We start from the raw sequence: 12242 nt of genomic DNA on the forward strand, positions 1-12242 counted from the left end.
AAAACAGGTTGAGCAGTGGGGAGTAGAAAGGGACTCAATCTGCCGTGGCAGTGCCAGTGTTGTAGGCCAGAAAAGAGTTTAAAATTAAACTGTCTGGTCCTGTCCACTTTCTACAAATCCTGATGCCTGAGCTCAGCCCACACGACCTTGGACCAGAAAGCTGGGTCAGCTGTTCTTGCTGTCAAAGCAACCACAGCTACCTTAAAGGGAGAGGGAGAACAGTTTCTGGCCACCTCTTAGCACTTCCAGCCAAAGACACAGACTCTCAGATCACTGCTTATCTGTCCCACATCTAATTCTTCTGAAGGAAATGAAAACTACAAGAAGAAAGGAAAAGAGAGGAGAGGCAATCCTTATCTGATCAAAGAAGCTTCAGCAATCTAGAATAAGAAAATGTGGAATCCTGTTGGTCAGAACAGGAGGTGAGCAGAAGCCTAAACTCTGGTTTCTGCTGGGAGCCATCCAAGACAAAATGCCCCATTGAAACTAACATCTGTTATTACTAAACATATTTTTGAATCAATATTTTTTCTAAAGTTTTTTTTTTTAATTTTGGTTGCAAAGCATTAGAGTCTGTCAGTCCCCCATAACCTAGTCTTTCACATGCTTTAGCCACCACATAAAGTGACTATTAGAACTTCAAACAAGGATCATTGGTCAGGAAGTGGCCTCTCACTATTTCCTGAACAGAGGCACTAGGAAAATGTCAAAAGGCATTTTATACCAAACCCCCACACCATAAGCCTTAAAAAAAAAAAAAAAAATCACATCACAAAGAGGATGAGTAACGCAGTTCAATTTAATTTCAAAAGGAAACAGCAGATTTAATCAGATGACTTGAAGATATCCTTTGGGGAAGGAAAGGAGGGAAATGGAAAAAAAGATTAAAAAGTTACACAGTAACTTTTTTTTTTTTACCTTAACACTTGCATCTCTTCTGCTGAGTTCTGCACCTCATCTCGAAGTCTGCGCCAGCGCAGCAAAGCCTTCAACTCTCGCTGCTCCTTAGCTTCATCACGGGGTAACTGTTTATTATTTTAAAAACAAAACAGTAATTCTTTATTGTTCTTACCCCTGCTCCCAACCCCTTCTCCCGTCAAAAATTTTTTGGGGGGAATAGCTTGCTTTGTTTCAAACCAGTGCAGGAAACATAAGGATGACTAAGGCAGCATCTCCCTGTTTTCCCACCTTGTAAATTGGAAAGGTAAAATAGCCTAAGCCAGGCCTGAAGGCAGCCTCTTAGTGCTTTGAATCCAGAGGCAGCTATGAACCCCATAGCCTGAGGACTAAGACAGGAATGCTTTATTACCCCAAGAGGAATGGGCAATTAGTGAGCTGAATTGGTGGTACAGGTACCTGACATCCATTTTCCTGATTCTGTGGCTCCATTATCCACACCAAGATACTACCTGTAGGCTGATTCCATCATCCCTTTCCTAGCTTTGTCTTCTTGCTTTGGGTGGGGAAGGGCCCTTCCATTTCCTTTCTACTTTCCCAAACCTCATTTTGTGAAGGACTGTTTACAGTGGAACTGGCTAATGAAACCCAGACTATTTTGTTTGCATATAAACCAGAGAACTTTTACTGCTTGCATTCATTATGGGAAAAGGCTGGCTGCTCTATCACCCTGCCCCATTACTTCAACCTCTGATGCAGTCATTAGGATGCACTATGCTATATACTTATAATCTTGCTAATGGATGGTAATAGAACTGTCTATTGGTAAGGGAAAATTCCTAGCATTTAGAGACAAATATTTTCTCACTGTTTTACAAACCTTTGGAAATAAAAGCTTCCCCACCCCTAGGAATGGGCAGTTGTCACCCATTAGCTCTGACACAATATTATCAGAGCTCTACCCTGTTTTGCCAAATCTGGCATTTTCATTCAAGTATAGAATGAAGAGAAGATAGTAAAGGGGTAGTAGAATTAAAAGAGATTAATAAGGAATAAAAGGAGAGAGAGAGAAGGGGGGGAGGCATCTTCTCTCCTAAGAGGGGCATCAATCCATATGTAAAGATAATTACTTGAAAGAAGTTTCAAGACAGCATTGAGTTGTCTATCATAGGTGACTAAGTTCCCTGTGAACAGGGAATATTTAACTTATTTATTAGGGGTTATTTAATTTATTGTATTGTATTTGCATTCCCAGCACATAGTACAGGTACATAGTAAGTGCTTAATAAATGCTTACTGATTGATTCATATCAATAGACAAGAGATTAGTTAGGTAGGGTCATCTTTTGATTGAAAGGTCCAATAGAGTTATAGTTTCCTTCCAGAGGGGTATTAAGATTCAAACAACATAAAAGGTTCACATTCTTTTATCTTTGGGCATCAGCAGTTTTCATTTTATTTTACAGGAAATTAACACTGACTTGAAATAAATCTATTCATCTCATTCTGGATCCAAGGAGCTCTGTTTAAGGTAGAAGGAGGCCTACTACACAGAGAGACGGTGGAATGTTTTTTGCAAATATCACTTAGGCCAAAGTTGTCCTTTGGTTCTGGTGCCAAAGAGTCAGGTAGTTGTAGACAGTCCTATCCCATCTGGAGTAGGATCGAGTTGTGCTGATTCATTCTGAGTCTATACCCCCCAGATCTTTTTCAGAGGAACTGCTGTCTAGCCACACTTCTCATATCTTGTCCTTGGGGACCAGATTTATTTTTTTTAACCTCGAATGTAAAACATTACATATATTTGCATCTTGTAGATCCAGCCAAATGCTCTATCCTGATAAGATCATTTTGAATCCTGGTTATGGCATCCAATATGTTAACTATCCCTTTCAGCTTTGTGTCACCTGCAAGCATATCACGTATGCCATTATTCTAATCATTCATAAACATCCATAAAGCATTCATTAAATGGCACAGGGCCAAACATAGATCTCTGAGGAATATCCCTGGAGACCTCCTTCCGACATCATATCCAAATATTAATGACTAATATTTACATCCAGCCATTGAACCAGTTCCTAATCCCACCTAATTGTACTGCTGCTCAGCTCACAGTGCTCCGTTTTCCCACAAGCCTGAGGGACTTTGCCAAATTCCTTGCTAAAATTGAATTAAGCTATATCTGTAGTACGCTTTTGATCTACCAGTCTAGTAATCCTGTCAAAAAAAAATTATCCTTAATGTACAGCTAGGGCCTAATTAGTGCAAATAATGAATCCCCTGAAGAGGCTGCATTATTTGAATTTGCCTTGCATATTTCCACTGGGCTGGAACCAGTGAACATATTTTACAGAATTATAGCTTCAAATAGCACGAATTCAAATACATGCTACCTCCTCATAGGATTCATTATTCATACTAATTGGGGCCTAGCTACTCTTACTATATGTGGCTACTACGTCATTTTCCAAATGTCCATTAAGCATCTCTTTAATAAAAGATTCTAGAATTTTGCCAAGAATTTAAGCCCCATTGCCTGAATTTTGCTGAATCCATTTTTTCTCCTAGTGAAAATCTGGATAGCATTTGCCCTTTTCCAAATTTGTGATACATAATTTTCCCCACAATCTTTCAAAGATCAATTATAGTGACTCTATAATCACAGATACCAGTTTTCCCAATACCCAAAGATCTTTGTAGTTGATCTTGGCCAGGTGACTTGCACTCATTAAGAGAGGTGAAGTGCTTGCTCTAACTCTCTATTAGTTATTTTTAATATATTGTTTCTAGTTCAAAGATAATTATCCTTGGCAAAGAAAATCGAAGTAAAATAAGAATTGAGCAGTTTCACATCCCCCTCACAGTCAGTTATTATTGTCCTACCCTTTCTCCTAATGTAGCTTTAAAAGAAGATAAACTCATTTTTGTTAGCTTTAGTTTTCTTTACTGGCCTCAGCTCATTCTGAGCTTTAATGCTTCTGACACTATTCTTACATGACTATGTCATCCTTTTGTATTTATCCTCCATTCCATGCTCTTGATTCAAACTTTTGTACTTAATTTTGAAAAATTTAAGTCAGTTGATAAGTTCCCTTAATATCCAGGGAATCTATCAGTCTCTTTAGACACTCACCCTGCCACACACACGCACCATTTTTTCCTTCCTCCATTAGCATTGTTTCATGAGATAACTTCAGAAATTCATTTTTGAAACTTTCTTTTCTCTTTGGCTGATTTGATCTACAGAATTTTAGCTCATTAGATCTAAAGTATCTGTTTTCTATTGGAATCCTTTGAAATCTGCTCTCCCAGTAGCTAGGGTGCATGTCACATGATGCCCAGTTTTCTCTTCTTTATCACAAATTCTATGTCTATGATAGAGAACCCTGCCTCATATTTACAGAAAAAAAAATGAGGCCATATGTCATGAACTCCTTGTCTCCTCTTCCTAATCTCCTAACATTCAAATGCTTTCAGCATTTGTCTTATTAGAATGTGAGCACTTTGAGGAAAAGAACTGAATTCAGTCTTGCCCCTTTTTGTATCCCTAGCACTAAGCACAATGCTATCACATAGTAAGCACTTAATAAATGTCTACTGACTGATTATTCACTCTCTTAGAAGGCTATGGTCACTTCTAGCTCCTCCGAAGCAACCAATTCCTCCTTACTCTTTAGGAATCAGATCCAGAATATGACTTCCCTTGTATGGTCTTCTACCTTTTGAAAGATCATTAAGGCAAGTCAAGAAATTATTAGTTGCTCTGCTTTTGGCAAAGACATATCCAGCAGATGTCTGGAAAATTGATATCCTATCATTCTTATGTTATGACTCTGTGACAGGCTTGCAATCTATTCCTTTTTTTTGGTAACAAACATTTATTTTATTTTTTCCAGTTACATGTAAAAGTAGTTTTCAACATTCATTTTCTTTTTCTTTTTTTTTGGGGGGGGGGAGGTGACGCAATTGGGGTTAAGTGACTTGCCCAAGGTCACGCAGTTAGTAAGTATTAAATGTCTGAGGTCGCATTTGAACTCAACTCCTCTTGACTCCAGGGCTGGTGCTCTATCCACCGCACCACCTAGCTGCCCCTCAACATTCATTTTCATAAAATTTAGAGTTCCAAATTTTTTTTCCCTTCCTCCCTTTCCTCCCTACTCCACAAGACAGCAACCAATCTGATATAGGTTGTATATGTACAATCCACAAGTGCTCTTTTTTTTTTTAAGTCTGTGTTCAATCAATATCACCTCTTTCTCTGGGAGTGGATAGTATAATTCATCATTAGTCCTTTTGGATTATTTTAGATCATGCAATCTTTTCCTTAAGCTTATCATCTATGTTCTCCTCCTGCCCTGGTGGTCTATAATATACTCCGACGACTATATTATTTTTATTTTTGCCTCTGTCAATCTTCAGTCAAACACTATCCACTATGTTCCCCCTTCTAGTTCTTATATTCCCTCACATGAGTATATCCTTTTAATATATAATACTACTTTACCCTCTCTGTTACACATTTCTTTTAAATAAAGTATGTACTTGCAGAACTATAGGGATACTGTTGAGGCTTTAAACTTTGCAGAATTCTTTAGTTATATCATTCCATTTAGCAGGAGCCAACGTCCTAGTGGTATCCCCATAAAGAGAATTGGTTAACAAGCAAGATTTAAACTCCTGGGTATCACTGAGACTGGGTGAAATGAGTCCCTTACTGAAGATATTGCATAGATGGATAAAACAACTACTTTTGGCTCATCTGTCAGCTATTGGAAAGCATCTTCAGGTCAGTTCTAGTAGCATACAGGGTGGAAAGGATTTCCACAGGTTTTTAAAATATATATTTCCGTTAGGTCTCTATATTTTGAAAGGTTTTTTTTTGCTTCATGTGGCTTGGAGATTATGAGTATTTGGTATGTTGACAACTATTAAAAACATTATTCTCCTATGTGTGGTGGTACATTTCTATACTCCCTGCTGTTGGGATGCTGAGGTTGGTGATCTATTGATCCTTGAGTTCTGAGTTGCAGTGGGACGAGCAGATAGGGCGTCCACACTAAGTCCCTCACTAATATGATAATTTCCCAGGAATGGCAAACTGACCCAGGTCAGAAAGGTCCCATGGCAAGCAGTAGTGGGATTAGGCTTGTGAGTGGCTACTGCACTAGCCTGGGTGAGATATGAAGACCTAATCTCAAAAAATGTAGACAGCCAGGTAGAGCAATGGAGAGGATGCTGGCCCTAGAGTTAAAGAAGACATAAGTTCATATCCTACCCCAGACATTGTGTGACCCTGGACAAGTCATTTAACCTCTGTTTGCCTCAAGTTTTCTCACTTGTAAAAGTGGGAATGATAATAGCATCCATTTCCCAGGGATGTTGTAAGGATATAATGAGATAATACTTATAAAAGCACCTTACAAACCTTAAAGTGCTATATAAATGCTAGCTAAAAAGAATAATAACAATAAAATTAAAATAGTCAGACATATGACAGATATGGACAGAGATATAACTATTGCACAAACCCCTCAGGCATAACACATAACAACATTGTTCTTATTTGTTTATAGATCAGTGTTATCTTTGGGTAATTGTGGTAGTTACATATGTGATGATGTACTTTTTATAGCACAGTTTATATGTTGAATTATCAAAGATATTTTGATATCTGTATTTCAATCAATCAATAAGCATGTATTAAGTACGTGTTATGTGTCAGGCACTGTGCGAGACATTGAGAATACAAAAATAAACATGAATCTACTCGAAAGGAATTTACTTTCTGTCAGAGATATTTATAATATATATGGTATCTCTTAGTTTATAATAGCACTTCTGGTACACAATTCTACCTACCAGGTCTTGTCTTGCTAGATATTCAATAGGTGCTAAATGTTTATATCCTATAATGATGATTTGCATAATCTATACATACTGATCACTAATTCTAGGCTCTTTAAAAATATATATATATATATATATATGTATATACCTGTAATTTCTGGTGGAGATTATCTGGTTCTGAACTGCAATCATAAACCCTTCCATTTCTATAATAAATCCATGCGATTCAGCCATTTCTTTGATGCTTATTTGTTAACATGTTGCTTATAGTTATTATTATTATCTCATTCCTCTCCTCTTTTTTGATGATTCAGACTTCTGTCTGAATAGAAATGGTCTATAACAGGTTGTCATCCTACAGCTATTCTTTTATATATCATATTCTGTGGATTTGTGTAAATGTGTATAAAACAACTGCTTTCATAATTGAATAAAGGTATTAAGGATGTAATTGAATAAAAGTATTCAAGGATGTGAGCGCATCCTCTGAAGGGTCGCTTCAAGCATCTTTGGGACAACTCCAGTAGCAGACAGGGATGATATATACCTAATCTTGTTCCCACATGATTTTGATTTCTTCTGCTAGGTTTTTAGGTTATAAAAACTTTTTGTTTCACATAAATTATAAGTAAATTGTTGTTATAGTTCCTTTTTTAAGATAGTTTTCTGTAACCTTCTGGGCATCTCAACTGGTATTATTCTCCCTATGTTACAGCTAGCTACTCTCTTTGATATCTCTAGCTTGGATCTAGATAGATCCCTCCTCTCCTATCCCACCTCCACCTCCATTTAATTTTAAAAGTCCATTTGGGGGGGCAGCTAGGTGGCGCAGTGGATAAAGCACTGGCCCCGGATTCAGGAATACCTGAGTTCAAATCCGGCCTCGGACACTTGACATGTATTAGCTGTGTGACCCTGGGCAAGTCACTTAACCCCAATTGACTCAACCCCCCCCCCAAAAAAAAAAGTCCATTTGGTTAGATTTACAAGACTCCAGGCAAATTCATCTTGATGACTTCTTGTTAGGCACATTCTATCTTTAGTCAGGGGCCTACAGTTTTAATTCCTGTAATTTAAGCTGTGGTCTAGAAACCCAAATCTCATTCTCAAACACCATCTTCTTAACCCTTCCTTCTCTTTCCACATTTGCCTTTCTCTTCTAAAATCCTTATCTTTGACTGACAGTAGAGATAAACACACCACCTGTACCTCCCAATACCTTGAGTTTATTAAAAGACATCATAATATTTAATGATTCTTTTTAGGATTCTCCTGGAAATTTCATTTTTTTACCCACACAAATCACCAGAAATAGAAGTCATCTGGTTTGACAAGTATTGGGAGGTTGTCAGTCATGTCTTTGATTCAGCATACCTCCCTACTGTTATTAAGTTGACAAGGAATAATATCAGCTGATGTTTACCTAGCGCTTTCAAGTTTGCTCTCATATACATTATTTCATTTGAGCCTTACAACAACCTTGTGGGGCAGTTACTATATATATTATTACTATTCCCATTTTACTGCTCAGGAAACTGAGACTTAAAAGATTATAAGTGACTTGCCCATGGGGTACACAAGTAGCAAAGGTTTTAAGTGGGACATGCACCCAGGTCTGTTTCACATCATGTCTTTTTTTTTTTTTTTGTGAGGCAATTGGGGTTAAGTGACTTGCCCAGGGTCACACAGCTAGTAAGTGTTAAGTGTCTGAGGCTAGATTTGAACCCAGGTCCTCCTGACTCCAGGGCCAGTGCTCTATCCACTGTGCCACCTAGCTGCCCCTCACACCATGTCTTTTCACTGGACCATACTGGATTTATCTCTAATTTGAAAGTAACTGAGGAGGCACATCATTATTCCTTAAAGTATAAACAGTTGTTTCTTCTTCAGCATATTCAGTTCCCTACTCTTTAATAAAAGCCCCGTTTATGTTTCTTAGTTCCAAGTGTCAGTGGTTTCTTTCTTCTTTGGGTCATTTCTTCTACACTCCCCCCCACCCCCAGCCTTCTGACACAGGTCAGGATTTCTCTGTCACACACATAATCCCTTGCACTGCATGGACGTATAATTAGTAAGTAACCATTAAAAACAAATGGCAGGGGCAGCTAGGTGGCGCAGTGGATAGAGCACCGGCCCTGGAGTCAGGAGTACCTGGGTTCAAATCTGGCCTCAGACACTTAATACTTACTAGCTGTGTGACCCTGGGCAAGTCACTTAACCCCAATTGCCTCACTAAAAAAAACACAAACAAACAAAAAACAACAAATGGCACAGGGGCAGCTAGGTGGCTCAGTGGATAAAGCACCAGCCTTGGATTCAGGAGGACCTGAGTTAAAACCCGGCCTCAGACACTTGACACTTACTAGCTGTGTGACCCTGGGCAAGTCACTTAACCCTCATTGCTCCGCAAAACAAAACAAAACAAAAAACCTATAAAAAGGGGGCAGCTAGGTGGCGCAGTGGATAAAGCACTGGCCTTAGATTCAGGAGGACCTGAGTTCAAATCTAGCCTCAGGCACTTGATATTTACTAGCTGTGTGACCCTGGGCAAGTCACTTAACCCTCATTGCCCTGAAAAAAACAAACAAAAACAAATGGCACCATAAGCAATAAGAATTTTTACTTAAAAAAAAAAAGGAAGGGTACATAGGAGAGTATTCTTCTGGGCAGAACTTTTTTTAAGGAAAATTTTTACTAACTGTCCCATCATAAAAGAACACTAGCGCTGTCATCACCATGATCAAGCAGCATTTATTGGGTTACTATGATGTACCATGTGCAGTGACAAAGTACTGAACATATGGACAACAAGGCTGGACTCAAAGCTACTTTCTCCTAAGATGGATGGTATCACACATACACACCTTTTGGGCTTCAGTCCAAAATACATCTTCCAAATGAGTGGCAAACCCTTCACTTAACCATTCTTCACTCCAATCTTGAGCCCCGATGGCTAAGCCAAACCAGGCATGAGCAATTTCATGGCAAAGGCGTGTTCCACAGAGATGGCTCCCTCCAGGTAAGATACTCTGAGACAGGAAGATGATGTGTGGGCTGTGTATAATGAAGGACAAAACACATTACAGTCCTGCTAGAACCTGCAACTCATGGCTATATTAAATAGGTATGCTTTATTAGGCTTGTCAACCTATTATTACTACATGCATGTTAGATCATGACAAATAGTTTGTAGCTCAGATGTGCTTTAGAAATAAGGCTGCAGTTTGCTCCTTGGCAGTAATTCAGGATAACATTTCTGCCAAGCAGAGGTTTCAGTCATCAAACAATTATTACCTATGATAAGTAACTTAAACCAAAGTTTTACATTCTAAATACTACAAGGTTGATTTAGTTCTGCATCCACGGAAATCTGGACAGTAAAAAAAAAAAGGCAGGTGTGAATGTGACTATCAAATGAATGATCAAAGATCCTGCAGCCAAAAAAGGTCTTTTTTTTTTTAGTAGAGAAGTCTTATAGAATAAAAAGAAAAATCAGAAAAAAAATAGTAAAGAAAGCTTCCATTTTACACTGGGAATGGTTATCAACTTGACAAACTAACAGGTGCTCCGGAATATGTGAACTTTCCAAAAACACACATGAAGACCAGCTCTATATAAAGAGAGAATTTCCAAGTGTACTGTATCATTTGGCCAAGAACATTTCTCCCATCTGTATATATTTGTCCACATGGTATAAGAAGGATAGGACAGGCAAGGCTGTGTGTCAACCCATACAAGTGTGGAAGAGAGGCCCCAACACCTGGACTAGACTTCTCAATTTGTTAAAACCATTAAAAGTTAAAACTCTTATCTGTAATACTTTGAACATTCTGTTTAGGGGCAAAAAAAAATGTTTTTGGTGAAAGGAGAAAATTAAGAGACCAGTTCAGTGCTTTTGTTTTCAATAGGTTAACTTTATTCTCATTTACACAGGACTCTTTTACAACCCCCTAGGAAGCATGTGGTCTAAACTATCTCCTCTCAATAAGCAGAACAAACCAGTTAGATACATTCCCATGTTAAGAAATTAAGCCCACATCTGTGTGTGTTGGTTATTTGCTTCAGAAGACATGTGTTTGCTATCATGTAGACCCTGCCCAAGTCAACACTGTTTGGCAGTTTCTCTCTCACTCCTTTGCTTACGATTAAAGAAAACCCCACCTCTATTTCCTTTGCAACATGTCCAACCATTCAGATCTGAGAGCTCAATGGAAAATACAGTTGGGTGTGCCAAGATAGGTAAGCTCTGATGTGAAACAATAACTGCCTGCATGCAAATGAAGCACAATTAACTAGGATCACAGGAGATTGCACCAGAAATGACTGAGAGCACACAGAGGAGAGAGAGTCAAGGACAAAGGAGCAAGAATAAACAGCACCTCCTCAAATCCTGCCAAGAGCTAGGCAGATTAGGAGAGAAAAATGTTAAAAGAAAAGAAAACGAAGAGAGAGGCATAGAAACGACCCACCTTCTTATTGAGAAAAACACTTCTGCTGAGAAGCTTAACTGCAGAGTGTGAGTATCCCACTTTGGTCATTTTAAGTAAATGACCCTAACTCTGACATGTGCAATGCTAAAAGCGAAAACCACAGAAATGCACCAAGTAAATAACATTCCAGACATACTGCTGGCAGCATTTTGTCCTTTTGGCTAAACAAAACATGAGCAACTTCATGCCTTATAAACAGACTTACAAAAGAGCCTGAATTGTTAAGTGTCAACTAGACATATAGATATACAGTCCTAATGTATACAAAGATATTATATGTCTATGTTATTACTTTTAACACAATACCATCATACACAGTAATTACCAAGAAATCTTTGCAATCTTTTTATGTTTAAAAAAACACAAAAAACCTAATGTCCAAGTGTGACCTTTATGCTGTTTTCTTTTTCCCTCCCAGAATTAAAAAAAAAACATGTGTGAAGCCTGTTTGTGAAAATATGAAAAACTTCAAGTGCCCAAAGGAATGTACCAAAACTGGAGATGTGTGGGTGTAATTTCATTTTCAAACTTTTAAAACATTTTTTAATAGAAATCATCTTGCGTACAAGTCATAAAATTTTAGATTTGGAAGGCATCTTAGGGATAATTTAGCAATCCCCTCCACCAGCCCTACTCACTTTACAGATGAGGGAAACAAGGCTTAGACAGGTTAGATGACCATCCCATAAGAAACCTTGGTTGTCCCTACTAGACTTTCTCTCTGCCATTAAACCTCTTAGTAACAATATACTAGAGCACTGGCATTTCACTTTCGAAAACACAGAATTCACAGATCTTGAATTGGAAGGGACCTCAGTAATTATCTAGCCCAGTCCCCTCACAATATCCCTAATTAACTGTCAGTTGTTGAGTTCCCAGTGCAGATATACCGATTTCTTTAGACAATTCTCCCTTCTTTTCTATCATTAGAATTTAACATTTTTTTCTTCTTCAGAATTCCATTCTTGAGAGCTTTTTAATATCTCCTAAGATGAATTCATCCAT

General features: G+C 38.2%; 1 protein-coding gene across 3 annotated transcripts in view; it reads right to left on the reverse strand.

The window, feature by feature from the left end:
- Positions 1-12242, reverse strand: part of LOC122736585 (aminopeptidase O (putative)) — a 495791-nt gene that overhangs the window by 247863 nt on the left and 235686 nt on the right. For all 3 annotated transcript variants that reach the window (XM_043978914.1, XM_043978916.1, XM_043978915.1), the window contains 2 exons: positions 9612-9801; positions 919-1025 (listed from right to left, as the gene is read on the reverse strand). In XM_043978914.1, coding sequence (XP_043834849.1) covers positions 919-1025; positions 9612-9801 — 297 coding nt within the window. The remainder of the gene's footprint in view (positions 1-918; positions 1026-9611; positions 9802-12242) is intronic.

Source organism: Dromiciops gliroides, chromosome 1, assembly GCF_019393635.1.
Source record: "Dromiciops gliroides isolate mDroGli1 chromosome 1, mDroGli1.pri, whole genome shotgun sequence".
Classification (NCBI taxonomy): domain Eukaryota; kingdom Metazoa; phylum Chordata; class Mammalia; order Microbiotheria; family Microbiotheriidae; genus Dromiciops; species Dromiciops gliroides.